The sequence below is a fragment of the Oryctolagus cuniculus genome, chromosome 17, assembly GCF_964237555.1.
Source record: "Oryctolagus cuniculus chromosome 17, mOryCun1.1, whole genome shotgun sequence".
Classification (NCBI taxonomy): Eukaryota; Metazoa; Chordata; class Mammalia; order Lagomorpha; family Leporidae; genus Oryctolagus; species Oryctolagus cuniculus.
The window spans coordinates 44,025,968-44,053,605 of NC_091448.1; the positions used below are offsets into that span (position 1 = coordinate 44,025,968).

The window sequence follows — 27,638 nt, forward strand, 5'->3', positions numbered from 1 at the left end:
CCAGAACATCCTTTGCTTATACCAAGAAGTCTCCAAATACTTTCGTCTATTCCACACCTGCACTAGATGACACCCCCACCCCCAAGGCTGACATTAGCTCTCCTGGGAAGGAGATGGATTAAGAGGGCGGTGGGAGGGTGTGCATGTCCTCGGGCCAGTAGTTGTACCACCAACTCCCTGGAACCAATTACTCCAGGAAGGAACAGGCGCATGAAAGGACATAGCAGTCAAGGCAGGGGTGAGAGAGATGGAGGGGAAGAAGGATGGCTGGGAACAGGGGACAGGGGTAGGGCAAGGAAGATGAAAAAGGAAGCAGGGAGCGGGAGGTGGAGACAGGGTCTGGGGCTGCAGCAGGAGGGCTGGCAGGGAAAGGGACAGGCACCAGGCAGAAGCCGACATGGAACCAGTGGGGACCAATCCCTAGGGTTCCCCAGGCCTTCCACACTCAGTGTGAACTCCAGGAGGCCACAGCGAGGGCTACAACCTCCCTGGTTCCTTTTTCATCTCCAGAACACAGAGAACAGCTGTGGGTTCCCAGCCCAGGTCCCAGAAGCCCCCTGCCTACCCACACAACTGCTCAGGCACATACACGGGGCAGCCTGCTGGCCCACAGCAGACATGCACACAGATGCGTGGGTGCAAGGACAGGGACCCACACAGAGATGCAGATGCACACCAGCCCAGGGGACAAAAGCACAGACCCAGGGAGGGACACCTGTAGGAACACGCACCCCACACACAAGGAGAAAGGAGATGCTCTGAAGGTACAGGGGGGTTGTGGAGAGACAGGCAGAGGCCAGATCCCGTGGGCCATCCCAGCCAACCTGTGCTGCTGCTTGGCCCTTGTGGGGTCCTGATCACCACCCATCTGTGTCAGGCCTCAGAAAACCCAGGGCCACCACTCGCTGTGGCTCCCGGAACCTCCTTGCCAGCTCCCTGAACACACATGTGGCAGCCGGGTTCTTCTGACACACGTGTGCGTGCCTCGGCAGGCCTGTGCCCCACCCGTGGGGGGCTGGCGTCCCCGTTCTGGGGTGCAGGTGGGGGCTGCAGGACAACTCCATCCTCCATAAGCCACAGGCCATGCCCGCTGGCAGGGACAAGGGGCCTGGGCTCGCGCAGGAGGAGGGAGGGGTTGGGGGGCCGGGGTGCGGCCGGGGCGGGCACAGGAGCCGGTACCTGTCAAACAAGAGCCAGGGAGCAAACGAGCTTCTTAGTCACCTTTCTCTTCTCCCCGTTTTTGGCAGCAGCCCCTCAGGGCAAGGGGAAGCTGATATCATAATTATTGGCTCACCCAGCAGCTGCCTCCCCTCACCTGATGTCAGCACAGACCCAGGATAGCCGAGCTGACGGACTGACAGACGGACGGAGCTCCCGGCCCCCCAGACCCTGGCCCCCACGCCGACCTGCTTCACTGAGCAGGTAAGAAGAGACCTGGCCCAAGTCAGCCGTGGAAGCCAGCAGGGTTGGGCCAGGGCCTGGGGAGGGGGCTGTCCTTTTAACAGCCTCAGGGGTGACTGAGAGCACCTGGGTGCTCTTCGGCTTCTTCTGCAGTTCAAGGGTGACTCGGGATTGGGGTGAGTGCCTGGCGACCCACGGGGACATCTCCCGGCCCTCCCTCTTGCTCCTGTCCCAAGCTGTCCAACTTCCAGACTTCTTGCTGCAGCATGGGTCCTCTCTCCAGTTGTGCTGTTGGATTTGGGGTGTATATCTCTGTGTGGGGGAGGAGGGGTGTGCTTACCCACTCTGTGCTGGGAAAAAGAGAGGACTCAGAGGGCTAGAACGAGACAGCTAGAGTTGAAAGACGGGGAGGCACACGGCCAGCCTAGCTGTGGCTTTCCTCGAGGAGAGCGGTCAGCCCAGCTCGGGGGGCTGTGTGGTGCTGAAGGTGTGGATGCATCCAGGAATCCCCTGGGCCGGGGTCTAGATGCCTGGGCCAGCGGGGAGGCCAGGGTTGCAGAAAGGAGATGGTGCACCTGGCAGAGAAGCAGCAGGTGGCAAACAGGTGCTGCGGCCAGGGGCTGATGCTGAGCTGGAGGCAGCGTCTGCCCCAGGTTGAGGGACATTTCTCTCCCACGAGACCCCTAAGGCAAAGAGGACTGCTGGAGAGACCTAGGACAGGCAGGGGTCGGGACCCCTGAAGCCCAAGAATGAAGGCCCCCAGTCAGGGAAAGGACTCACGCGGCAGGAAGCCCCTCCTGCTCTCGGGGCTCGTCCCCACGCCCTGCCTGGTCAGATAAGCTTCTGGCATTCCCCACGGAGTCCCCCGGCCCTCCCCAAGTGTCCAGAGAAGCACATGGAATTAACAACAGACTCGAACAAGTGGGCGTGTTCGCCTGCTCCCTGCACCCGCAGGTGTGGGGACACAGGTCTGGATGTGGTGGTGGCAAGCCCAGCTGGTCAGTGGGACGGGACCTGGCGGAGCTCCTCGTTGGGAGAAGTCTCCTGGGCTCTCCACGCCCTGCTCAGCGCTGGTCAGCCAGGGCTGCTCCCTCCTTGTTTTCCTAATCCCTGAAAGAGGAAACTCGGTCGGCTCCCTCAGTCTTGAGTCCTTCCTGGAGTCTCTCTGAAGTCTCTACTGCTGCAGGGGGCAGCTCTACCTGTCCTCTAGCCTACTCTTCCTCCGCTGATGAGCCCTGGCTCATCTGGGCCGACCCAGGGGCAGGCTGGGGAGGGTAGCATGGCACTCCAGGCCCGTCCACTTAGGCCTGGTCCTGGTCACCATCTCGGTCACCTCCTGACACGTGGCTGCAGGCAGCAGAAGGGCAGTGGGAAGGCAGCACCTACTGTCCTGGCCCTTTTCCCGCGTGACTCTGTGAGGGGGCTCAGGTGGGCCAACCTGGGCCCTGGGGAGGTGTCGGGGATGGGGGCTGCCCCAGGTTGGGAATCCTCAGGGACGAAGGTGCTGCGGGGAGAGGCACAAGTCCTCCCTGCTCCCCGCCCCGCCCCGCCCCGCCCATGCGGCTCAGCTCCCGGCTCCGAGGCCTGCCCAGGCATGCTGCCCCCCCAGGCCCGGCGCCTCGCTCACCTCCCAGAGCCAGGAACCTGTTCTCCCAGGAATGTCAGGGAGTTCTCAGGGGACTTTATTTCCCAGGGGCTCAGGGAGCCTCAGAATCCTCTGGAAAGGCGGGTCTCAGCAAAGAGAGAGAAAGACTAGGGGTTTGGGGCGCCTCCCTGCTCCCCATCTTTGTCTCATCCACACACGAGCCCCACACTGCCTCCAACACAACGCCTTGGTCCAGAAGCCTGGGGAAGTTAGGCAAGGGGAAAAGTCCCCCACTGACACCTGCTCTCGCCCTGAGCCACCCTTTGCCCCTGGGAGAGCTTTGCGCAGCCCCCACAGAGAGGCCCATCTGCCCCCTAAGAAAGCAATGGAGCCTCGCTTCCCCTGGGCGCTCCACCCTGCCCAGCCTGGAAGTCCTTCCTGCTGTGTAGCCTCCATCCTTCCAGCACTGTTTGGTCCTGGTCTGCATGGAGCAGCAGAACCGGGACTGCCAGGGACTATCCCTGAGTCACGCTGAAATGTCCTGGGAGCTTGTGAACAGCAAGGAGCGGAAGAGCCCACAGCTGGGGCGACAGGGGCACTTCATAGGCCAAGGCCGGCTTCCGCGGCGAGAGGGACGGAGAGACTTGCTGGCATTTGAAGCCAGCGTTGGACTGGGTGACCACAGTAGGTGGTTTCCTGAGTGGAGAGGTGACATTGATCCGGGCTGGGTGGGGTGGCTGGCGACATGCCCAGAGCAGGGGAAGCACAGGATGACCCTGGGGGACAGCATCCCAGAGGCATCCACCCCATGGCCCCTGAATAAGCTGTCTTCCCAGGCTCATCCTGCCCCATCCCCTGCCCCTTCCTCCAACCTGTGCCCATCTCCAACCTCACCCTTCTGCCCCATCTACGTCTCCTTCCCAGCCCAACCCTATCCCCACTCCCTTGGTCAATCCCAGCTCAGTCCTCTTCCTACGGCTCCTCATCCCAAGTCCCAGTTCTTCTTTGCTCTCCACAAGCACATCCTCCTCGTGCCCCCCTCCGCAGCTCCTCCTTCTTCCCATCCCCATCCCACATCCCATACCATCCCCACCTGCCCAGCATGGAGCTCTCCCTAACCACACAGTCCAACACTTCCCCTCACCAGCGCCCCCACCAGGTCCTGGTAGGTCCTGCATATTTTTTGAGGGCTGAGGGAAAGCCCAGAGCTGAGCTCCTGGGGCCAAGAGATTGGATGGGGTCATCCCAGGAGAAGCCCTCCGTTCCCTCACCCCATCTGGGCCTCAGTGAAACAGTCCCAGCACAACAAGACCGGCTGAGGTCTGGTGTTCAGACAGAACCTCCACATTGTGGGTGTAGGGGGTAGGGTGGACAGACCTGCCCAGAGGGCCCCAAAGCCAGAGGGTAGGGGCAGGACTGATCTGCTTAGGCCAGGTCAAGGAGATGGACAGAGCCTAAAACAAAGAGAATGACTGCAGCTGGCCGTCATGGGCATCTGTGGGTCTCTACCCCGCCTGTGGTTCTTGCTTAGTCAGCTCAGATTAATGGGACCAGGACGAGAATTAGCTGAATCGTGATGTCTCAGGGAACTTGACTTGAGAGCCTGCTGTGAGTCACAGAGGAAAGGGAACCCATGCTCTCACAGCTACTCTGGAAGTTCTAGGGGGTGGACACTCCCAAGACCCCCCCCCTGGATGCCCCCAGAGGCTCTGACCCTAACCCTCCACCCCCCAGACTCATGGGAGGGTGCATGGGCAGGCAACTTCAGTCCCGTCCTCACACCTTTCGGGGGTCTTCAGGGCTCCCCCGGCCAGAAACTACTGCTTCTGGCAAACGACAGCCAGCCTGGGTGTGCACCCATGCTTGCCCGCACACACACATACACAGAGAGAGAGAGAGAGAGAGAGAATGGGGCGTGTCCCGGGAACCAGATTGCCTAGAGACAGTTGGAGATCCCACCTACACTTGTAAATTCCACAGCCATGTCCCAGACTGTACCATCCCGCTGGCGTTGGAAGGTATAGGATGCACACACACACACACACACACACATCACTGTGATATGTGATCAGAAAACCCGCTCATCAGACTCTGCACTAAGCACTCCCCACCCCCATCACCGACGGGGTCCGAGTGACTGCAGCAGTGTTCACCCCCCATGGTGGGCAGTGCTCTCCAGCTCCCCGGGGAGGGGTTCCTGGAGCCCACACTGGGCCCCACCAGGCTCTCGAGAGGTGACTACGCCTTTTGGGCCTTCCCCCAAGCATGTCCAATCTGCCAGAGGTGAGAAGGATTTGGGGAAGAAAGTTCTTTGAGCTAGCAATGCCAAGCCAAAAGAATGTAGTGGCAAGGGAGAGAAAGAGGTGAGGGCAAGACCCAAGGAGCTGGATGGGCCCAGGGGAACACCCCCAGAGCCTGCACCCCTCCAAGGGCAGAGTCAGGGCCAGCATCACACAGCCCAGGCACCTGCATCCCAGGGAACAATCCCTTCCCCACCTGTCAAATGGAGAGAGGTCGCGGTGGGGGGGCCTCCAAGTGCACTTCTCCCTCCAAGGTTTAGGCAGTTCAGGCAGGTAAGCACCAGCCTGGCCTCTGTGTTGAATGGCGGGGAAGGGGAGGGGCACCGGCATGTTTTTGTCTTCTACCACCAGATCCGCGTTATTAGCAGTGCTGGCAGAAATAATACCCCTAATAATAGATTGGTAATAATGAGCAGTCCTGGTAATGACATACAGAAATGAGAAGCCCCGGCCCAAGGGATGGTGGGATCCAGGGCATCCCGTGCCCCTACTGAGGTGGGCAGGCCAAGAGGGCGTCCACCCACCCGCTGGGACGTGAGCCACTGGCGCGGGGAGCACCCCCGGGAAGGGGAGAAGCTCCCGCGCAGACCCCTTCCTCTCCTGAGCCCCACAGGCCCCGGGACCCGAGGGAGGAGGCAGGAGCACCAGCCCTGGAGGTACTGCGTTGCCTCACACCACCGGCTTCCACTCAGCTGGGGCGCACAGGGCAAGGAGAAGGCTCCCCTTCTGTGAAGACGGAAATGAGGTTCTTCCTGGGAGGAGCCCACACTGATGGCAGGGCTAGGAGAGGCCCCTCTGGGGTCCTCGGTCAGCCGGGCTCCGGGTAAAGAGGAGGAGAAATCTGGTACCTGAACAGTCTTCTTGGATAAGTCCAGGTGAGGAAGCCTCCCAGCTGGCTTCCTCACACAGCCTCAGCTGCCAATCACTGCCTACAGCCAATCACCTCCGCAGTCAGCTACCAGTGCAGCCCACAGGAGTGGGGGGCGGAGGCGGGACCACCAGACTCACCCGTGAGTGACTTCAGCGTGGGGGCGGGACTTCCGCGGAGACCCAGCCCTAAAGGGTGCTATTCCTTGCCCTGGTTCTTCATCAGCTTCAACCAGTGTGGCTGGCGGAAGCTTGTAGCAAGGATGTTTTTCGTAATCTATGAGAAAGTCTCCTGGTCCTGCAATCGTTCCTCATCCTGTCATCCATCCCTTCACTTCTTTCAAGCTAGTCAGATTGAGGATTTGAGGAAATCAGTGTCCACGACCTCGAACCACGGCTTCCTGCACACTGCTCCCCCACCCCCAGAATAAAGCAGGGATGAAGTACAGCGCTCCAGTCAGGTCCCTAATAGTTCCAGGTCACCCTGTGCACCTCGAATTTTGCCAGCAAGTTCTTACTACCAGATCCAGTCACGTCTTCGAAATCCATGGGAGAGGTCTCCCCAGGCTGCCCATCTAAGCGTTTCATGTACTTAGATTTGCAAGTGCCTCCTCCCTGCCCCCGCCCCACCTCACGCACACGGAACACGCTAACCCTGGGGAGCAAGCTGGCCTTGCTTCTGGGAGCAGGATCTGAGGGCAGGTTCACAGCCCCAGAGCGCGGACTCCAGAGTGGGCAGCTGGGCAGAGGAAGGAAAGGATGACCCCCGAGACTAAAGGCAGAAGATCCCCGGGGGCCTGGAGGGTTTGGGTGGGAGGTTTCTGGAAAGGAAACCTAAGGAGCACGAGAACCCGGCAGAGAAGAGAAGGGGCTGTAGTGGGTTTATCTCCGAAAGGGGGAATGGGAGCTTTGAGGGGTAGCATTTCTTGATTCTTTGAAACCAAACATCCTTTTATTCCATCTACAAAACAGGCCTCCACGGGTAGGTCTAGGACATCCATCCATTCCCCTGAACATTCGTCTTCCATCCATTGATGTCTCCATTCATCCGCCTGTTCATCTGTGTGTTCACCATTCCATCTATACTTCTATCCACCCACCCACCCACCCATCCACCCATCCGTCCATCAGTCCATCCACTCATCCGCCTAGAGAGATCAGGGCTGCTGGGAAGAGCCTGTGGTCCTGTGGCATTTATGGGCACGTGACCTGCCTGCCTGGCCTGGGGAAGCAGCCCCGCCCCAGCCCTGGGGCAAGGGGCCGGTCCAGATGTGTGGGAGTATTTATACCTCGATGGAGGCTATTGGGGAGCTGCTGGCTGAATGACTCCCAGGAGCTGTGATGGTGGCCATGGCCCAGAACCCACTGTGAGTGCTTAGTTTCTGTTCCTTTTGGGCCAGGGCTGAGTGGCAGGGAGTGGACAGGGGGTGGAGAGATGGGAAGATGCGCAGAGATGCTTGGGGCTGGAGGAAAGGATGGAGTGCTGGGCAAAGGGGAGTCAGAGAACAGGAAGCGGATGGAGTCGGGTGCAGCAGAGCTGGGACCTTCCCTGGAGGAGGGACGAGTCTCTGGCCCAGAAATAGCCTCTGGAGGGTGCCCTGGTGAATGTTGGGGAGGACAGGGCCAGAGGATTGGGATTATAAGAATTAAAGATAGCTACCGGAAGGAACTTCCAGGCCAGCCCAGAAAGGATGGCACCAGGGCTTGCCGAGGATGGGCCCTCTGTGATGTTCTAGGCCCAGGTTTCCAGCGGCAGGGAAGGCCGGGGTGGCTTCAGCAGAGACGGGTGTGAGGGCCAGGAATGAGTCAGCCGCAGGTGTCAGTGGCGCACATTTGAGGAGAGCATCCCGCGGGGCTGTGGCTGCTTCTGGTCCTTTGTTCTCCCCACTCTGTCCCCCGCCCATTCTGTCCCCACCTGCTTCTCAAAGCACTGTGGTCAGTTCTCCAGGCAGGGGCTGCTGACCCATTTCCTGAAGCCCAGGCCGAGGCAAGAGCCTGAGGCGCCAGGTTGTTGCCCTCCAAACCCCTGGCCCTGATGGGAGGAGGGGAGTTGGGGTCTGAGTTGCCAAAGAGGGGATCCTGAATATCGTGGGGTGCCCAAACCTTGGGCTCAGCCCCACGCCCTTCCTGGCCACCCCTCGAGCTGTTCCAGGGGACCCCTCCTGGCAGTCCAGCCGGCCAGGCGGAGCCCGGGGTGGGGCTGCAGGCGAGCACTGGGCACAGCCCCACCCCTCGTAAAACAAGCTGCCGCAGCCGGCAACAGAAACCATTAAGGCGGAACTGAGCCGGCTCCACCTGGCTCATAAAGGGGCAGGAGGCAGGGGGTGGGAGGGGCACGCGGGGCATGGAGGGAGCCCTGCAGGAGCCCTCCGTGCCCCAGGCCTGCCTTCACTCTGTGATTCAGCTGCCTGCAGGAGACACAGGGACAGACCCTCCCAAGGAAACCTTCAACTTTGCCCCCCACCCACCTTCCAGGCGTGAGCAAAGCAGCTGAGGTGTGCCCAAGGTGGGGCTATTTGGTGTAGTGGTTAAGTATTCTGGCTTTGAAGCTTGGATCTGAATCCTGGGGAGCACAATTTACTAGCTGAGTGAACGTGGGCAGTCTGAGCCTCAGTTTTCCTGATCTGTAAAATGGGAGTCAACACACAGCACCTTCCTCCTGGGGTATAATTTACCCAGCTGTTCCTGGTCCCCTTGAGGATTTCCTCAAGGAAGCCTTTCCTGGAGGTAGAGCAGGGATGAGGGCCCAGCTGGCAAGCTCCATGCACCGTCTACACCGCCACAGGGACAGCGTCAGCACACGAAGATGCAAATGGTCCCAGTCCCTCATAGCAAAACTGAAGTCCAGAAAGGAGGAGCGCCTTGTCCAAGGTCACACATACAGCAAATAGGATGTTCCCTGGCCCTGCCCGACTTCTGACCCCTTCGGCAGGAATCCTGAGGATCCAGGGAGAGGGTCTCAGAGAGATGGGGGGAGGGGTCGAAGGGCAGAGGGACTCAGGCCTGGCTCTGCAAAGGGCAGGGGGTGGGCAGTGCTGCCCTGTTGGGCATTGCAGGCAGCTTTGTTCCAGGCCTCTCTGCTCCCCAGGCCAGGGGGTCATTACTTTGTGGTCTGCTTTTTCCAACCCCTGTCCGACAGCCCCATTGCGTGTGGATTGCGGGAAAAGGGGAGAGAATGCAGACGCAGGCGTGGGCGCTCTGCCGGGGCAGCCCCTGCAGTGTGGTGGAGTCGCCGGTCTGCAGCTGTGTGGCTCTGGGGTGACGTTTCCTCCTTCAGGGGCCTCGATTTTCTCCCCTGGAAAATGGGGTCAATAGCCTTGCCCCCTGCCAGTGCTGTGCTGGTGAATGTTTACCAATCCTTTTTTTTCTGTTTTTAAGATTTATTTTACTTATTTGAGAGGCAGAGTGACAGAGACAGAGTGGGAGAGACAGAGAGATGGAGACCTTCCATCTTCCAAATGGCTGCAACAGCCAGAGCTGGGCCAGGCTGAAGCCAGGAGCCAGGAACTCCATTCGGGTCTCCCACATGGGTGCAGGGGTCAAAGCACTCGGGCCACCTTGCACTGCTTTCCCAGGCGCATTAGCAGGGAGCTGGATCAGAAGTGGAGCAGCCAGAACTCCAACAAGCGTTCGTATGGGATTCAGGCATTGCAGGTAGCAGCTTAACCTGCTGGGCCACACACTGGCCCACTTGTGCAGTTCTTAAGACTCTGGTTTGCAGTTATTCACTAAGCTCCGTGAGCAAACACTGTCATCATGGCTGATGCGGACTGACTGCAGCAGACGTGGAACTGAGAGGAGAGCAGCCCCCACTGGCTCCCTCGCCCCACGGGGTGAGATGGCAGACATCGAAGTGCAGAGTAGACTGTGGAATGTTCTGTAGACGACAGCCGAGGACCTCAGGGCACAGTCCAGCAGGGAGAGCCCTGGCTGTGGCCCAGGAGAGGGCCTGTTTGGGCTGGGGGAGCCCCCGGGAAGTGATGGGTCATCAAAGTGATCTGGGGATGGACGAGGGCTGACTGGACCTCTGACCTTGGACCACAGCTGGCCCACACCCCCTCATGCTCCCTGAACCTGAACTAGATAGGCTAAAGGTTAGGCTTCGGTGAAGGATTCCTGCTGAATGCAGATGCCAGCTCCAGGACACTGGGGGCATCAGAAGGCCTCCCGACAGACCCGCGACAACAGCATCCCCACTCCCCTTCCACTCCAGTCCCTGGGGAGAGGCTGGAGTGACCGCTGAGGCCAGCACCTAGAGAAAAGCAGCCTAGCCTCGGCAGCGAGGGAGGGTCACGGCAAGGAGACGGCGCGACGGAGGCAGGAAAGGGGAGTTCCCTCTGCTCCCCCTCCCTCTCCCCCAGAGAGCTCATGCCTGATATTAACTCGGCCCCACTGCTAATTATTAATAATAGCTATCATTTATTAAGCACGAACTATGTGTTCAGCTATTTACAAGCAATCGTTCATCTAATTCTCCAGAGGGGCATGTATTATTAGTCCCAGTTTACAGACGAGGAAAACGAGGCCCAGGGAAGGAAGTGGAGTACCTTGTCCAACCAAATTCCCACAGTTGTGGGGATGCAAACCCAGTCCTGACTCGAGACCATTCAGCCTCAGCAGCTGGGCTGGCCAGCTCAGAGGAGTTCTGGGCAGAACCACCCAGAACCACCTGGCGCCGCCCCGACAGTGAGCCCTTCCCTGTGCACTGGACTGGAGCCCCTCGGCCCAGCCCCACTGCCCTGAGGCGGGAGGACCCTTTTGAGTGTGGCTGGCTGAGGGTTGCCTGTGGCCCCCCGTGGTCTCTTCGCCTCTGTTCTGGGCCTCATTGGTGGAACTCAAGCTGAGGGACCCCCGGGGGTGCTGTGGCCACTGCCTCAGGGGCCATCACTGAGACAGTCCTGTTTCCTCAGTGCAAAGGAAGGGGTAGGTCTCTGAACTCCAAGGAGAGTTCTGGTTCTAATCCTGTCCCCGGGGCCTTGGAGGAGGTAAGGTGATGGTTTGGCAAACATCAGGGTATGACAGTCATGGCTGTGAAATAAGGCTTCAGTTAATGACATGCAAAGACCCAGCCAGGCCACAGATAATGGCCTGGGGAGTAGGGGCTGGGACGAGGCTGGAGGGAGGAGGTCCTCCGGCTGAAGCCCTCAGGAGAGGATGCAGGCCGGCGCTAGGGCTGGGGGCGCCTCTTCAGGTTCTGTCTCTGAAGGAGCAGGGCTGCATCTGGGCCCCCTGCGGCTAGGCTGAGCGAGGGCCCAAGGCCGGGCAGGCAGGAAGGGCCACGAGGCTGTGGGTCATCAGTCAACCTTCCCAGGCCCGCAGCCTGGAGAAGCGAGAGCTTTAGGGAAACTGTTGAGCCTGGAGCCAGAGGCTGCTTGGCCCAGCCACACCTGGGTAATGGAGGGCAGGTGTATATACGGCGATGTGGGGTTTTGTGCCTTTGTGGTTTTTGTTTGTTTTTTTTTTTAAGGACTGATTGATTAATTTGAAAAGTAGAGTTGGGGCTGGCACTGTGGCATAGTGGATAAAGCCTCTGCCTGTAGTGCCAGTATCCATATGGACGCTGGTTCGTGTCCTGGCTGCTCTACCTCCGATCCAGCTCTCTGCTGTGGCCTGGGAAAGCAGTGGAAGATGGCCCAAGTCCTTGGACCCCTGCACCTGCATGGGAGACCCAGAAGAAGCTCCTGGCTCTGGATCAGCTTAGCTCTGGTTATGTGGCCACCTGGGGCGTGAACCAGCATATGGAAGACCTCTCTCTCTGCCTCTCGATAGCTCTGCCTTTCAAATAAATAAATAAATCTTAAGAAAGAAAGAAAGAAAGAAAGAAAGAAAGAAAGAAAGAAAGAAAGAAAGAAAGAAAGAAAGAAAGAAAGAAAGAAAGGAGGAGGGAGGGAGGGAGGGAGGGAGGGAGGGAGGGAGGGAGGGAGGGAGGGAGGGAGGGAGAGGGAGGGAGGGAGGGAGGGAAGGAAGGTAGAGTGGCAGAGAGAAAGGGAAAAACTCAGAGGGAACTTCCATCTGCTGGTTCACTCCCCAGATGGCTGCAACAACCCAGGTTTAGGCCAGGGGCTCCATCCTGGTCTCTGACATCGGTGGCAAAGGCACAAGCTCTTGGGCCATCTTCCACAGCCTTTCTGGGTACAATAGCAGGGAGCTGGATCAGAAGCTGAGCAGCAGGGACTCAAACCAGCCCTCCAACATGAGATACTGGCAGCACAAGCAGCGGTTTAAGCGGCGGTACCACAACACCAGCCCCTGTTTGAACATTTTCTGTGCCCCCACAGACTTCATCTTCACGGTGGTCTGGGAGGTGGGTCCACGTGTGCCCCATTTCTCAGGTGAGGAAAGTGGGATTCAGAGAGTTTGTCCAAAGTCGCAGCCAGAAAGTGGCAAAACTGCAACTTAAAACTCAGGTGGGTCCCAGTGCAAACCCTGACTCTTCGCCACTGTGCTACCTTGAGAGGGGGTGACCAGCCCTCTCCGGGTTCCAGTGAGCGAGTTCCTGGGGAGGGGGAAGAGCCCTGGCCTTACATCTGGAGGATCAGGGGACGCCTTGGGAAGACGCCAAGCCAACGACACCCCCTCCCGGGAAGGCAGCGCTGGGCTGGGGCGAGGCGTGGCAGGCAGGCCCAAGCAGTCCAGGAGGAGCTGTCCAGGGAGCAAGGGCCAGACCCAGGCAGTCATGCGGAGCCAGAGATGGGCTACCCCACACCTCGGGCCCCATGCCTGCTCCCTTGCCGTATCCTGTTACGGCCAGCTCGGCGCTTCCCAGTCACGCCACATTTAGCATTGCCGAGTGTGCAGGCACCGGGACTTGAGATGGGGCTGTAGGGACTCTTAAAGGGGCGGGAGAGCCTCCCTCCAGGCCCCCCATCTGGACCCCACCCAGCAGCCTTCTCTGCCACCGAGCCCCTGTGGGACTTTGGGCCCCCACTACCTCCTCTGTCAAAGGAAGGCGATGACTTACCAAGCAAAGATGTGCCGTGTTCTGGATGGGCACTGTGGGTCTAAGGGCCAACTCTCCCTCCCGGGGCTCCCTGAACGGCATGATTGGGAGCGGCAGGGCACCTGCTCTGGCTCAAGAGGGTGCAGGAGGCATAACCATAAGTCTCAGGCTTTTCTTGCTGCCTGGCCCCCAACCTATCCCACCCTGACCCTGACCCTGAGGAAACCACGAGGGTATGCGGACCCAGATCTGAGTTAGAACCCCGAGCCTGTCGAGCATTGGTGTGACTTGGGCAAGTCCCATAAGGCCTCTGCGCCTCAATTGCCGTCTTTGGACAGTGGGGTTCATAGCGTGCCTTCCTCGGGGGTTTGTTCTGATGAACCAGTGAGAAAAAAAGCACCCGAGCCATTTGCCCAGGGGCCAGCTTGGAGCAAGCCCTCAGCAAATGGTCACTTATCAGAGACCACTGCGGGGGCAGGGGGAGGAATGGATTCAAGAGCAGCTGGCAAAAAAAAGGGGCTGAGGCTCGTCCTGCTAAGAGCCACATCACACCGTTCTGAGCACCGATGTGTGCCCCGCAGAGTGTGCTCGCTACTCCAGACATGCTTTCCTTGAACACGCACAGCGTCCCTACGAGGGAGGTCCCACCACTCCCCCTGCTGTGCAGACCGCGCTGTGGAAGTGCAGAGAGCGTTGCTGACACAGCTCGTGTGGAGGGCCGGGCCTGGCTTTGTGCCCCGAGTCCTCTTAGCCACTCCACGGTGCTGAGGACAGGGTCCTCCTTCATCCTGGAAGGTCTGAGCAGAAAAAGCTCACGGGCATCAATCATCTGGTCCAAGCCCTTGGTTTCTCATGGGGGAGTCTGAAAGCTCAGAAAGGGGCTGGGACCTGTGCAGTTTCAGGTCACAGAGCTTGGAGGATGTGAGTGAAAACAGAAAGGGGGGCCTGGGAGCACCTCCACTGTCTGCCAGGCTCACAGGGCCACCAGGACCTAGGACCCCTTTGAGTCCTCAGTCCCCACTGTGATCATGCCAGCCAGGCTAAGGAACTAGGAGTCACAACATAGTCCCAGCCTCTGCAGGGGGCTGTGTCACCAGCTTTGTGGGGATTGCCCCCAGCCCAGGCCTGATGCAGCTACAGTTCCCCCAGCTCCCCAGGTCTTCTCGGGACCTGCCCAACCACCAATCAGAGTCACCCAGTCCTATCCTTTGTTGTAGACACAGGGGATCTAGCAGAAGGAGCCAGAGGCAGAGTCTGGCTGGGAACGTGGGGACACTGGTTCAGAACTCTGCAGGGGCAAATCTCAGGGACCGCCAAGCCCCTCATCCAAAGGCGCCCCTTGATTCCCTTCCCCTCTGTCTCTACCTGTGTCTTCATCTCTCTTTCTCTGTCGGCTGGAGCAGGGTCCCAGGCCGGGAGTGGGGGTGAGTGGGCGGAGGTGGTGGCTTGGAATTGGTCACTCCTGGATGTCGGTCCTCACTCTCATCACAGCCGGCTTTCTTCGAGGCCAGGACTGGGTGATGGTGTCGCTCCTCCCGCCACAGTCTGACGTCTCACTGCCGGGCTCCGCCAGGCTGGAGGGCGAGCCCCGAGGGGACGTCATGCAGGCGCCGGGCCTCCCGGGCTCCCCTGCCCCGCAGAGTGTAAGTACCCAGCACCGAGGTCTGGGCTTCGGCCAAGGCCTGAGGGCTGTGCAGGGAACAGGAGGACCAGTCCCCACCCCATACAGGGACTTCCCAGAGTCTGCCTGTCCCTTCCACCAGCAAACAAGTCCTCGCCGACCCCAGGCCCCAGAAGTGTCCAGACACAGGCCTCTGCTCATCCCTTCAGTGGGGGAGGGGCTTCCCCAGAACAGGGGTGCAGTCTCAGTAGACTTGGGGCATCACAGGGTCACAGCAGTGTCCCCCCCCCATCAGGCAGGGGCACCCAGAGCTCAGCCTCAGACCCTTACCCCAGCACAGAGCAGCATCTCGGCAGAGTCCGGGGCCTGCTCCCTCGGCCCCTCACAGGCTGTCTCCCCTCTGTCCACCCAGAAGCACACCGGCTTCAGCTGCTCCTCATTCATGCCCGACGGCCCTCCAGAAGAGGCACCCTCCCTGCCCCCGCACAGCCCCAGCATTGCGTCACCGGGCCCCGAGCAAGTCCAGGGCCACTGCCCCCCCGGGCCCGGCCCGGGCCCCTTCCGGCTCTCACCATCGGACAAGTACCCCAGCTTCGGCTTTGAGGAGGGCCCAGCAAGCAGCCCCGGGCGCTTCCTCAAGGGCAGCCACGTGCCTTTCCACCCGTACAAGCGGCATGTCCACGAGGACGTCTTCCCCGAGGCGCAGGCGGCACTGGCCCTCCAAGGACACTCCTTTAAGACCCCGGGGCCGCTGGAGGCCTTCGAGGAGATCCCGGTGGATGTGGGGGAGCCCGAGGCCTTCCTGCCTGGCTTCCCTGCAGAGGCCTGGTGCAATGGGCTCCCCTACCCAAGCCAGGAGCACAGCCCCCAAGTCCTGGTGAGTACCAGCGGCCGGCGGGCATCCCTCTCCCAGCTGTCTTGGGTCCTCTGAGCTCAAACTCCCCACTTGCTCCTTCCAGACCTTTCCTGCTCAAGATGAGCATGCACAGGGAAGCCACAGGCTCAGAGAGTTGGGGCCTCTCAGCCTTGTACTGGGCCCTCCAGCTGATGGAGAGGCGATACTGGCTTGGCCCATGCACGAGGGAGCAAGGTGGAGGAGTCGGGTCAGGCTAAGGATGCTGGCAACCTCCAGAAGTTCTTGAGTCAGGATTCCAGTGCACGACTTCTCTGCTTAAGTGCGAGGACGCCCAAGCAGCCCTAACCGCCATATGCAAGCGTCAGACGCAGCAACATCCCAGGGGCTGAGAGGAAGGGTTTAGGAGGAGCCAGAGAGGCCCAGTCACCCGCTCCGGCATCAGGGTTCAGAGCTGCAGTGAGAGCGGACTGAAGAGGCCCTTCCTGGCCCCACGCTTTGCACAGAACAAGGTCTGTGTGCTCCCCTGGAAAGACCTTGAAAGTACCAGGAAGGCCCACGTGTCCTTCCAAAGCCATGCCCCCGCCGTGTGATCTCTGACACATCACTGGACCCCTCTGAGCCCCTGGAAGATTCAGGTTAACAGGACCCGCCTATTGCTTTGGGAAGAGGAAGGTTAAGGAGAGCTTGACTCCCCCCACTTCTCAGCCCTGGTCTGGAGGTCCCTGAGGCAGTGATGGAGTGGGTTTGGCCCAGGCTGATGCCCACCTGCCCTCCTCACCTCTTGCTTTCAAACAGGTGCACATTCCAGACCCAAGCTCCCCCTGCCTCCCCAGTCCCCACAAAAGTCCCTGGTGGGCATGTATCAGGTGCAGCCAGGACAGGACCTGAAGAGTTCTGTCTCTGTTCTGGAGCCCTTTGCCAGCTCCTCTTCGGGTTCCTGGAACAGGACAGCAGCACAGCGAGGGCCCCATCGGATCAGCTGCTGCCCCCAGTGCCCACTCAGCACCAGCGCCTGGTCATTCCTCCAGCTGCTTTTCTTAAAGTGCCCCTATTTAATCTCCACAACAACCCTCCAGGGAGTTCCCACCAGCCCCATTTTTCAGATGAGGAAACTGAGGCTGGTAGACGTCAAGTGACTTACCCCAGGTGTCCCCCCGGCCTGTGAAGGATGAGGCTGGGCTCTGAATCCACACATTTACCCCTGCACAGCGGAGAGGAGCCTGGGGCTGGGGACCCACAGCTCACGGAGCCTCTTGTTGGGTTACCTTGCGCACATCGCTTCCCCTCCTTGGGCTCAGCCCCATCATCTGTCAGATGAAGGGGTTGGACACAGGCGCTCTCAGCCCTTCCAGGCCCGAGATTCTATGATTGTGGCAATCTCGGCATCAGCAACCCCAGGGCACACCCAGAGAGAGGTCACAGCTGATTGGCCCCTCGGGGCCCAGATGCTGGCTTCCCAAGGCCCCTAGGAAGCCCTGGAAGAGCAGCCCACCCCTCTCTCAGCCGGTCTGCCTTCCAGGACCTAGCTGCACACCCTCCTGTTCCTATCCAGGGTAGAGCTCCATGTGTGGGCCTCACAGACATCTCGGGCCCTACCCCAGCCTCCGCATGCCTATTGCCAAGCTTCTCCCACTCCTCTGGACAGCTCAGCCTCAGCTGCGCACCTGCAGTGGGGCGGGAGGCTGGGAGCACTTTGAGTTCCAGCCTCAGCTCCACTGCTGACTGGCTCAGCTCCTCTGCGAAAATCCTCGCCCTCCTCTGTCTTCTGTTCCTTCTCTTGGGATAAGCTTTGGGGGAGGTGGAGTAGTTTTTGCGTAAGGTTCAGAACACAGGAAAGAGGAAGGGAGAAAAATAAGACTCAACCTGCTCATCTGCTTTCTCTTCCAGCAGGGTTCAGAGGTCAAGCTCAAGCCCCCGGCCCTGGAGAATGGCCCTGGGATGTACTGCTACCAGCCCCCCCTGCAGCACGTGTACTGCCCCTCCCAGCCCCCATTCCACCAGGTGGGTCTGGGGGAAGTGGGAGGCTTCCCTGGGGGTTCAGAGTGCTGTGTGTGTGCGCACACATGCACACGTCTGGATGCACAGGTGAAGGTAGCAAGGCCACCCAGGGCAGGGGGCAGGCAAGGCTTGTCTGAGCTCCTGGTAGGACCCGAGAGGTCTCAAATAAGAGAGAAAGTGGGGCTGAGACCGGGGCAGGCCCATAATGTGAACCCAGAAGGGAGGAAGGAGGGGAGCCATCCTGGACGGAGTCAGGGCAGAGAGAACAGAAATGGCTGTGTGGTGTACGGCACACAAGGCAAGCAAGGCGGGTGTGGTGGGCTCCTGCCTGGGTCAGCCCCACTCTTGAGATGTGACCTTGGCCTCAAACTTCCCTTCAGCCTAAAGAGGGTGCACACCAGGTGGGGGATTAGCGAGCTCCATCATCTTTGGCCTTCCCCCCTTCCCCACCCGACTGCCCAGCTTCAGCTCCTCCCAAGTGCACAGGATGCCAAGTAATTGCCCCACACTGGCATGCGCTGGAGCTTTTTAAAAAAGAGAAAGAAGAGAGCCCCAGAGCAGCCCAGCAGCTCCCAGAGTCACCGGGCAAGACAGAGCAAGTGACTGCCCAGTGCACGGCTCCATCCACCTGCAGCCTGGCACCGAGACAGGCCCTGCCTGTGGAGCAGGTTCTACTCCCAGCTCTGTGGCATTGGCCCTGATCTTGGCCAAGTCAGGGAGGCAGGCAGAAGGTGGGGTGGGGGTGGGGGGGTCGAGCTGCCCTGCTTTGTGAGTGAAAGAAAGATTTGGAGGGAAGCACAGGGGACGCAGGAAGGGGACGTCCTCCTGGCCCCGAGGTGGCCTGGCTGGACTGACTGAAGCTGTCCTGAGGCTCACTGTCTGACCCAGGGTAGGAGGTGTCCCTGGGGCAGCCTGCCCCATCCAGCTCTGAGCTACAGCAGGGCTGAGGGGCCACCAGTCCTCAAATGGCCTCACCATGCCCAGCCCTGCTTTGATGCCCTCTGTAGTCTGTACCCCCTCCCCTAACAAGATGGCCGCACCCAGGGCTTTATGGAGCCTGGAGAGAGGGTGACTCAGGCACTAAGTGTCTCTGGTGACCTGGAAAGAGTACTGCAGCCTGGAGCAGCTGGGGGAGTGAGAGTCTCCTGCCCCCTGCCTCCATAAAACCCCGTCCCTGGCACCGCAGCCACGCCTTCACCGTAAAACCACCTCCCACCTCCACCTGCCCACCACCATGACCGGCTCTTTCAAAGAGCCACTGAAACTCGTAAAAGGTGGCAGTGCCCAGCAAACGCCTAGGCTGGACATCCCACTTCCGGCCTGGCTCTGCCAGGAGATGTAAGGGAGCCTTGGACCAGCCCAGGTGCCAGGGGCCAGGCCCTCCTCCCATCACCATGGCAACAGGGCACCGCAAGCGCCAAGAGGAGAAAGCAGGAGGGAGGCAGCTCTGAGGTCTCTGCAATTCTGAACAGCTTGGGCCGGATCTCCCCCAGCCCCTCGGATGCTCTGCCATGGGCTGGGAGAATCCGGATGTGGAGGGGCTTCAGACAGTCTGTGGACAACATGCGTCACCGCTCAACTGCGCCTTCTGTGAACGTTTTCAAGTCCCCTCCTATGTGAAGGAGGGGAGGGGCGCCCGGTCCTCGGGAAGGCTGGGGACCATGGTGATCACTCTGCCCCTTTGACCTCTGCAGTACTCGCCAGGTGGCGGCAGCTACCCGGTGCCCTACCTGGGCTCGTCACACTATCCCTACCAGCGGATCGCACCCCAGGCTGGCACTGATGGGCACCAGCCACTCTTCCCCAAACCCATCTACTCCTACAGGTACCTTCCCAGCATCCCTGGGGCGGAAGGAGGGAGGGCCCCTGGGGAAACTGAGGCATGGAGTCCTGGGGTGCCAGGGTAATGGCAGGAAGTAGAAGTGGGTTCTGGAGAGAGGATTCCTGCAAGGAGCAGGTGAACAGACTGGATCAAGTCTGAGCTTTCATCCAACCCCAGGGCGTCCCGTCTGGCTCAGCTGGGCAGATGCTGGTGGCCTGGGGACGAGCCTGCTGAGGTCTAAGCTCCTGGGCCCTGCGGCTGAGAGCTCAGGGCGGATGCTGGCTGCCTTCCCCTTCTCTCTCTGGATGCAGAGAGAAGCCCCACTCCAAGCTCTCCCTTGAGCCAGTGAGGGATGGGGGCGGCAGATGGGTCTCCACTGGCCACCGTTTGTCGGATCTGGAGGCACATCTCTGCTCAGGATTTTAAGTGCCGGCAACACCCGGACTGTCTGGGAGACCCTCCCATTTGGCCTTCCGTTCATCCAGCCAATGGTGACCCTTGACCTAATGTGTGCCAGGACCCAGGTGGAGGTCAAGTTTGCAGCCAATGTGAGCTCAGTGGGAGGAAGAGGCACTTAAACATCGGTCAGGAGCACCGAGACGGGGTTTGTGGGAGGGAAGATGGTGTGCAGAAGGGAGCACAGGTGGGCCTTGCAGTCCAGGAGAACTGGGTTCAAGGCCAGGCTCTGGAATTTACTGGCTGTGAAACCTCAGGCGAGTTACTTAATCTCTCTGAGCCTCTGATTATTCATCATTAAAAAAAAGGAAAAGGTCAGGAGGACAGCAATCCGGACTGTTGGGAGGATTCAGTAAGAGAGCGTAGATGCACGCCAGGCACATCACAGGGGCTCACAGACCACTCAAAGCCCAGGAAACTGCAGCTCAGAGAGGTTCAGACACTCACCCAAGGTCACACAGCCACCGAGCAACTAAGCCAGGAGGGCATCCCGGGCTTCTCACAGCCCATGAGACTCTTGCATAGCTGTGATGCCTGACGCCAGGCTCCACTCCCATGCCCTCTCCCAACCTCAACCCCGGGCGGGCGCAGGATCTGGACAGACGTCCGGGCTCTCAGGGGCTCTCTGTCTCTCTTCAGCATCCTCATCTTCATGGCCCTGAAGAACAGTAAAACTGGAAGTCTTCCCGTCAGTGAGATCTACAACTTCATGACGGAGCACTTTCCTTACTTCAAGGTGAGTGCGAGCTCCATCTGCACCCCACTGCCCCCACGTCCTGGACAAGCTGGGCCGGGAAAGGCTTTGCCCCACCCCTACCCAAGTGCAGGGACAGATGTCCCAAAGCAGGCGCTCTTTGTGGGGAACAGAGAGTGCAAGCGGCTGCCCCAAGGTTGCAGAGCAGCCTGGAGGGAGACCTTATGCTGGGAGAAGGTGGACAAGTCAGCCCCGATGGGCTTCGAGGAATGGCCACCCAAGCCAAATGGGGAGAGGAAGCTGGAAATAGCAGGAGACTCTGTCCCCATCCCTACCCCCAGAATGCTGTGGGGCTGCAGACTTGGGGCCGGAGCTGGTCAGTCCAGGTGACACAGGTGCCTTCCAGGGTGAGATTAGGATCTGCCTCTGTGGGCAGCAGGCTTAGCTGCAGTTCTGCCAGAGACCAGGGTGTGGGCTTCCCAGTCTCCGAGTGTCCCAGGGAACTGGCTGGCTCACCTCCCTCTCCCTTGACCACTGCACAGGACCAGTTCCAGTCATCCACAAAAAGGGCTTCGGGGACCTCGATCCAACTCCTCCCCCTCCAACCCTAGAGGCAGGACAGGTGCCCTCTTTCCTAGATGGACAAACCCATCAGACACGGTGATCCATCTGCCCCAGGTCACACAGCAAGCGGGTCAAGCTGTTTAGCTTCACAGACCATCCACTGCCCCTCACTGCCGGACACGGAGGGGCGGCTGTAGAACAGACAAGCTGAGCTTGTGCGTGCCTTTTTAGCACCTGCACTCTGATGGCTACAGTCTTGTCTGCTGGTCAGGCAGAGCGCAGGAGCTGCACATAACCCAGCTCCACCTGCCAGCCGGAGCCTCCTACCGCCAGCCTCCCCCTGCCGCCACCTCCATCCCCATCTCCCGGGTTGTCCCAAACAGGGGTAATTGGCAGCCAGCCAGTGTGTGCTCCTGAGGAGTAGGCAAAATTGTGGAGTGGTCTGGCCAGGAATGCTGGTTGCCTGAGGTTCTGGAAGGGAGAAGAGAAGGGGGAAAACCTGTATCCAGACTGCCCCCAGCCCCCAGCGTGTCAGGGGGCCAAACTCTTCCTGACCCCTCCAGCTCTGGGGGCTTCCTCTAGGTCTTCAAGGAGCCAGGCCCGAGAAAGAGGATGGAGGGCTCCGCCCACTGCTCTCAGCACTCCCTCCCAGACAACTCCCAGCCTGGCCCCCAAGCCCCTCCCTGCAGCTCATCTTCCTGGCTTAATTATTTTTCCTGGGAGCCGTGTAATCCCTGTTTTATGGGCCTGAAGAGTGAAGAGGTCTAACAGCTTTTTTCTCTTGTGGTTCTCGTTGTTGTTCTTAGCCAGTTGCCTCACCCCCGAGTTTACGTTGGACTTCAGAGGGGAAGCATTCGTGTGGATGGGACAGGCCCCAGCTGGAGAGGCCAGCCCGATGGGCCGACCCTGCCAGGACCCTTGTCCACCTTGGTTAGGGGACAGTGTTGGAGTCTGGGATCTGGCACTGCCTCCTGTATGACTTAGGGCTAGGCGATTTCTTCCATGGGCCTCAGTTTCCCAATCTACAAAATGGTCAGGTTGGACCCCTTGTCACATAGATCCTTCCGTTCCGACAGTTCCCCTCCAACCCACCTAAGGAATGAGTTCAAAAGTCCCCTGCGCCCTCGGTCTCTCTTCCCATTTGCAGGTTGTTTTTTTCCGGGCAGAGTGGACCTGGGGTGGACAGCAGTCACGCCCAAGGTAGTTGATGTGGGCGTCCCAGAGCCGCATGAGTCAGGGACGTGGGGCGAGGGAAGTGTCCGGCCACTGGACATAATTGTTAGTGCTGACCATCCCTCTTCCAAACAGGAAGTGGCTGGGGTGGGGGCTGCCCTGGCATCCCAAAGTCACGGATTTATGGGGCCATAAAAGCCCCAGTGCCCATTAACTCTGCCCATGGGGCGACAGAGCTTTGGCTGCCTGTGGAGGCTGCCTGGCACCTGAAGGTGGGTCCCCAGCTTTCTGCTCCGGTGGCTCCAGAACCCCTCCCGGTGACCCTGGGAACCACGGGGGTCGTCACCACCAGTCCCCTCCCCGCCAGCTGCCCCCAAGATAGGCTCTGGCAGCTCCTGCCAACGGCTTGCAGTGACGCTGGCATCGGGGCCCGGTTCTGCAGGGCGTGATTCAGCTCGGCTTCTCCCCGGGGCAAGTGAGCTGGGGACGAGGGAGTGGCCGCCCCTCCTTAAGCAGAGACTTGGGGCTGAAAGGAAGGGCCACGGGCTGAGGGGGAAGGAGCCCCCCACCCCGGCCAGAGCAGATGCTCTGCCCTCAGTCAGCCCCTCTGGGCTCAAGGCTGACACAGAGCGCGGAACAGAGCTGGGGGCGGGGGGAGGCAGGGGCCCACCACTGGCACCCCCACCACCGCCTCTCACCCGACTGAGTCAGCCTAATGGTTTTTACAACCCTCCCTGGGCACAATTACTGCACTGGTGGCATGACCAGGCCTCCTAATGGGTGTTTATTCTGTTGGCACGAGCACCTCCTGCCTGAGGGCCGGCCTCCCCACCAGGGCACACCCCCTGGGCACACTCACACGAACACACACGCCTACACGCTCATACAATCATGGGTACTCACACACATACCCCGAGAGACTTTCTCACGCAGAGCCATGCACGTTCACAGGAGACACCGCTGGCACAGGGGAGAGGCACTTAGGGCGGACGTGGGCACGTGCTCACAACACACACCCCACATACACCCACCCAGTGGACCACGGACATTCATGCCACATGCACACACCCAGACACCCTCCAACCTGGCCTGTCCTCTACCAATCAGGCCCAGAGGGGCCACAGGAGGCCCAGGGGAGGGGTGCCTCTCATGGAGCCTCCTGCTAAGCCCCTTTCTGCAGCTGGCACAGGAGACCTCTGAGCAGCCAATTGCCTGTTCCCAGAGGGGTCCAGCATGGGCCTGACCACCCAGCTGAGAGTGGCCCAACTTCAGATGGCACATGGAGCAGGGGCTGTGGTATGGATCACCCTACACCCCCCAGGGAAGCGGGTAGGATTAAAGGCAGATTTTAGGGAGAGTTTGGGGTCCAGGTTCCTGCTCACCCCATTCCCCCCACTGAGGGTACCAAGTACATTCTGGGTGCCAAAGAGGGCAACAGGCCCAGAGTGGGCGCCAGCTCTGTGCCCGAAGGGGGCCAAGCAATGTTCTAGAGCCCAGACCTGAGCCAGCTCTGGCTCTTGCTGCAGCCTGAATTCTTGCTTTGCTCTGCTCTGGCAGACGGCACCTGATGGCTGGAAGAATTCTGTCCGTCACAACCTTTCCCTCAACAAGTGCTTCGAGAAGGTGGAGAACAAATCGGGCAGTTCCTCTCGCAAGGGCTGCCTATGGGCCCTCAATCCGGCCAAGATCGACAAGATGCAGGAGGAGCTACAGAAGTGGAAGCGGAAAGACCCCATTGCTGTGCGCAAAAGCATGGCCAAGCCAGGTGAGGCTGCTGGGCCATGCCAGGAGGGACCCAGGCACTCGTGAGCCAAAAAGAGAGAATTCCTGGGGAGGAAATGGCCTGAGGGTCCCAAGGCTGTGGAGGGTTGGGGGGAGGGAGGTCTCACTGTGTTCCTCCTCTCTTGGGCCTTTACAGAAGAGCTGGACAGCCTCATTGGAGACAAGAGGGAGAAGCTGGGCTCCCCGCTACTGGGCTGTCCTCCCCCTGGGCTGGCAGGCTCCAGCTCCATCCGGCCACTGGTACCCCCTGCTGGGCTCCCTCCGCCGCTGCACTCACTCCACCCAGCTCCGGGCCCCATTCCTGGCAAGAATCCCCTGCAAGACCTACTGGGGGGACACGTGCCCTCCTGCTATGGGCCGACATACCCGCACCTCTCACCAGGCCTGGCCCCTCCTGGACCCCCACAGCCATTGTTCCCACAGCCAGACGGGCACCTTGAGCTGCGGGCCCAGCCAGGCACCCCCCAGGACTCACCCCTACCTGCCCACACCCCACCCAGCCACGGCACCAAGCTTCTGGCTGAGCCTTCCCCAGCCAGGACGGTGCATGACACCCTCCTGCCAGACGGAGACCTCGGGACTGACCTGGATGCCATCAACCCCTCTCTCACCGACTTCGACTTCCAGGGTGAGCAGGGGGTGGGAAGTGGGGGGGTTGGGACAGGTCGGCCGGTGTGGCCCAGCCCCTCCAAGTCTCCAGGCTGCAGCCTGCCAGCTGCTGGCTTATGGTCGGCCAAAGCAGAGGGCTGGGAGTGGCCAAGAGGAACGCTCTTGCCCCTGCAGCCCTCCTCCTGGCACCCCTGGACATGTTCCAGCTGACCGCATCTTCAAGCCACTCTCAGCTCTGGCTCGGCTGGAAAGGGCTCTGTGTTCTATTCCATTCTCGACTGGGACTGACTGAACATTCCCAGAAGCGCTTGTGTCTATCAGAGTTCATCTTCTAATGAAGGGCAGGAAGGCGAGACCCCAGAGTGGGATGGTCCTGGAGCACTTGGGGTCAGGGTACAGGGGCAGGGTCTCATTCCACGCCATCTTGTCTGCCTTTCTCAGCTTGCAGCCAAGCCCTCAATCCCCAATAAACTCTGGTGAACCCCAGGCCCCAGTGTTGGCCACAGCAGGTTTCAGAGGTGTTCCTGATCCAGGCCTCAGACTCTCTGTGTGCCCTGGGCAGGGGAACTCCTGCTAGATGGGGAGAACAGACTCAACGTCCCTCAGCCAGAAAGAGAGGTAGGAATGGAGTCCGGGCAGCCGAAGCAATCCTCCTGATCCTGCGGCCCCATACCCAGGGCAGGAGCCCCAGGCCCCAGCCTGATGTTATGCAGGTCGCATGACACAGAGAGGGATCAGGTGCAGAACTGTTTTCTCCCCAGAGTCAGGTGTGCTTCCTGGCTGTGCTCCATGGAGGATGCCCAAGGAAATATGTCCATCCCCTTCATCAAGTCCAGCAGTGCATGGTGGGAAAATCCTTGGCCTGGGCTGGAGATCCACTTCCTTGGGAGTCTAGGCAGGAACTAGCATGAGGAGTTCCTGGGGGTTCCCTCAGGCTAATCCTGGGTAGAATAGCATTTGCATCAACCCTTCCGGTGGGCATTTCTCTAATCACAGACCCCCTCCAATGCCCTCACCACTGAGGTCATCAGGATCTATGGCTTTCAGACTGTGCCACATGGGAGGAGGAATCTGAGGGCCAGAGAGGTTCAGCATCTGCCTGGGGTCACACAGCTGCTGGCAGGGTCAGTTTCCAGTCCTTGCCACCCCCAGCCTGCTCTCTGCCACCCGTGAGGAGCTGGGGTTGGGAGGGGTGGCCGTCAGGGCTTCTCCGGTACCTTCCGGTGACACCTGTTCTCTCCCCCAACCAGGAAACTTGTGGGAACAGCTGAAGGACGACAGCTTGGCCCTTGACCCCCTGGTACTGGTGACCTCATCCCCGACATCATCTTCGATGCCGCAGCCGCCACCACCACCCCACGGCTTCCCTCCAGGGCCCTGTTTAGCAGAGACAGGCAATGGGGCAGGTGACTTGGCACCACCAGGCAGCGGGGGCTCCGGGGCCCTGGGAGACCTGCAACTCACCACCCTCTACTCAGCCTTCATGGAGCTGGAGCCCACACCCCCCACGGCCCCCGCTGGCCCTTCCATGTACCTCAGCCCCAGCTCCAAGCCCTTGGCTCTGGCGTGAGCTCCACCTGACATCAGCTCTAGCCTCTGCCTGGCCTGGACGTCCCGGCTGGTCGCCCACATCGGGCTTACCTTAAAGGTCAAGGAAGGAACACACCCCGGCCCCTATGCCACTCAGTTTGTTAGCTGGTGGCTGGGGCCGTGGAGGACAACACCTAGGACGCTGCCCCTCACTCATTTCTGCTGCAGGGGGGCGGAGTCCAGTGCCTCACTCAGGGCCCCCTGAAGAGCCATTGTCTAGGCAAGAAGAAAAAGCAGCCCCCCAGCTCACACTGACCCACCTTCAGCCCTTGGGCACAGCCCAGGGTCATTGAGATCCACACCGCTCACACACCTACCCCCAGACTTGACACCCCGGCCCAGAGAGCCCTGGTACAGCTGCGCATGGGGCCCTCAAGCTGTGGTCAGGGCAATCACTGGAACCCCACGCCCACATCCATGTGCTTGGCAGGCCTGGCCCCGCCCCCAGTCATGGTCTTCCCCAAAGCCCCTGTATTTATTCTCCCATCTTCCTCCCAAGAGCCCAGCAAGGAGGAGGAGACAGAGACTCCTCTCCAGGGTGTCTGTGGTCACCCCTGCCCCCACCAGGAGGCTCTGCCAGGCTCTGCCGTCCTCAGCATCCACTCTGTCCAGCTGTGCCCAGGTTACACCCAGGTAGAGGGGCAGCTTCCACCCTGGGACCTGACTGAGCCCAATTCCGACCCAGAGTGTTGGGAAAAGCCCTTGCCCTTGGAGACGGGAGCGAGTCCTCCCAGTCCTGGTGCAGGGAGCACCCCTCCAGGTCACCAGGCCCACCCCTCCTCTGCAAAGAGGTCCTTTTAGTTTAGGTCCCAGCTTACTAGTGACTTCCAGCTGTCTCAGGCAGCCTGGACGTTCAGGGAGGGGACGCCTGCCTGGGCTGGCGGGGAGTTCCCACGACCCCCTCTCTCTGCTTGGCAGACCCGGGAAATGCAAAGGATGCCCCTGGAGCCTGGGGGTGTGGCCCAGGTGCTAGCCATGCCCTACTCAAGAGCCCAGCCCCCACCGAAAGCCTCAACCTATGGGGGGGACCTGTGGGTGACACGAACCTCCTGAGGTTGGTTCATATGAGGCACAAGCAGACCCCTCGGTGGCCTGCCATTGTCCCCTGTCCCGGAACAATAAAGCAAGTGCCTTGTGGTCCCGCCTACGCAGCCTTACTTTTGGGCCCTTCTCCCCACCTCCTGGCCCAGGCTGGAAAGGCCCGGCCACCTGACAATATTAGCCCTGGGCTGTGACGTCATTCCCACCCTAGCCATAACTGTGAAATTTCCAAATCCAAAGAGTTTCTGACCAGGCTGGGGGGTGGGGGTGGGGGGCGTGGGGCTGAGGGAGTAGATGGGAGGAGGACTTCCAAAGAGATGCGAGGAGCAGACCACCCTG

The 27,638-nt window shown here is 60.1% G+C and overlaps 1 protein-coding gene across 8 annotated transcripts; it reads left to right on the top strand.

Annotated features, from left to right (window-relative positions):
- The first annotated feature begins 1,213 nt into the window (after positions 1-1,213).
- Positions 1,214-27,401, top strand: FOXN1 (forkhead box N1). 8 transcript variants are annotated; one of them, XM_008271035.4, is made up of 9 exons: positions 1,214-1,422; positions 14,585-14,736; positions 15,127-15,591; positions 17,458-17,571; positions 19,263-19,393; positions 20,486-20,582; positions 23,835-24,042; positions 24,196-24,687; positions 25,919-27,401. In XM_008271035.4, the coding sequence occupies exons 2-9, from the start codon at positions 14,614-14,616 to the stop codon at positions 26,236-26,238; spliced, it is 1,950 nt and encodes a 649-aa protein (XP_008269257.2). In that variant the 5' UTR covers positions 1,214-1,422; positions 14,585-14,613; the 3' UTR covers positions 26,239-27,401. The 8 variants fall into 8 exon arrangements, with proteins under 8 accessions (XP_008269257.2, XP_051681391.2, XP_051681390.2 ...); XM_051825431.2 differs by having other exon boundaries at positions 14,600-14,736; XM_051825430.2 differs by having other exon boundaries at positions 14,605-14,736.
- The last annotated feature ends 237 nt before the right edge of the window (positions 27,402-27,638 follow it).

What these genes read in the sequence shown, in the direction of transcription:
- FOXN1 (XM_051825428.2), top strand. Translation starts at nt 7,476, where the DNA reads ATGACTCCCAGGAGCTGTGATGGTGGCCATGGCCCAGAACCCACT. An exon ending in AAACCCATCTACTCCTACAG is followed by an intron (nt 19,394 to 20,485) that starts GTACCTTCCCAG and finishes GTCTCTCTTCAG; the next exon opens with CATCCTCATCTTCATGGCCC. An exon ending in AGCACTTTCCTTACTTCAAG is followed by an intron (nt 20,583 to 23,834) that starts GTGAGTGCGAGC and finishes CTGCTCTGGCAG; the next exon opens with ACGGCACCTGATGGCTGGAA.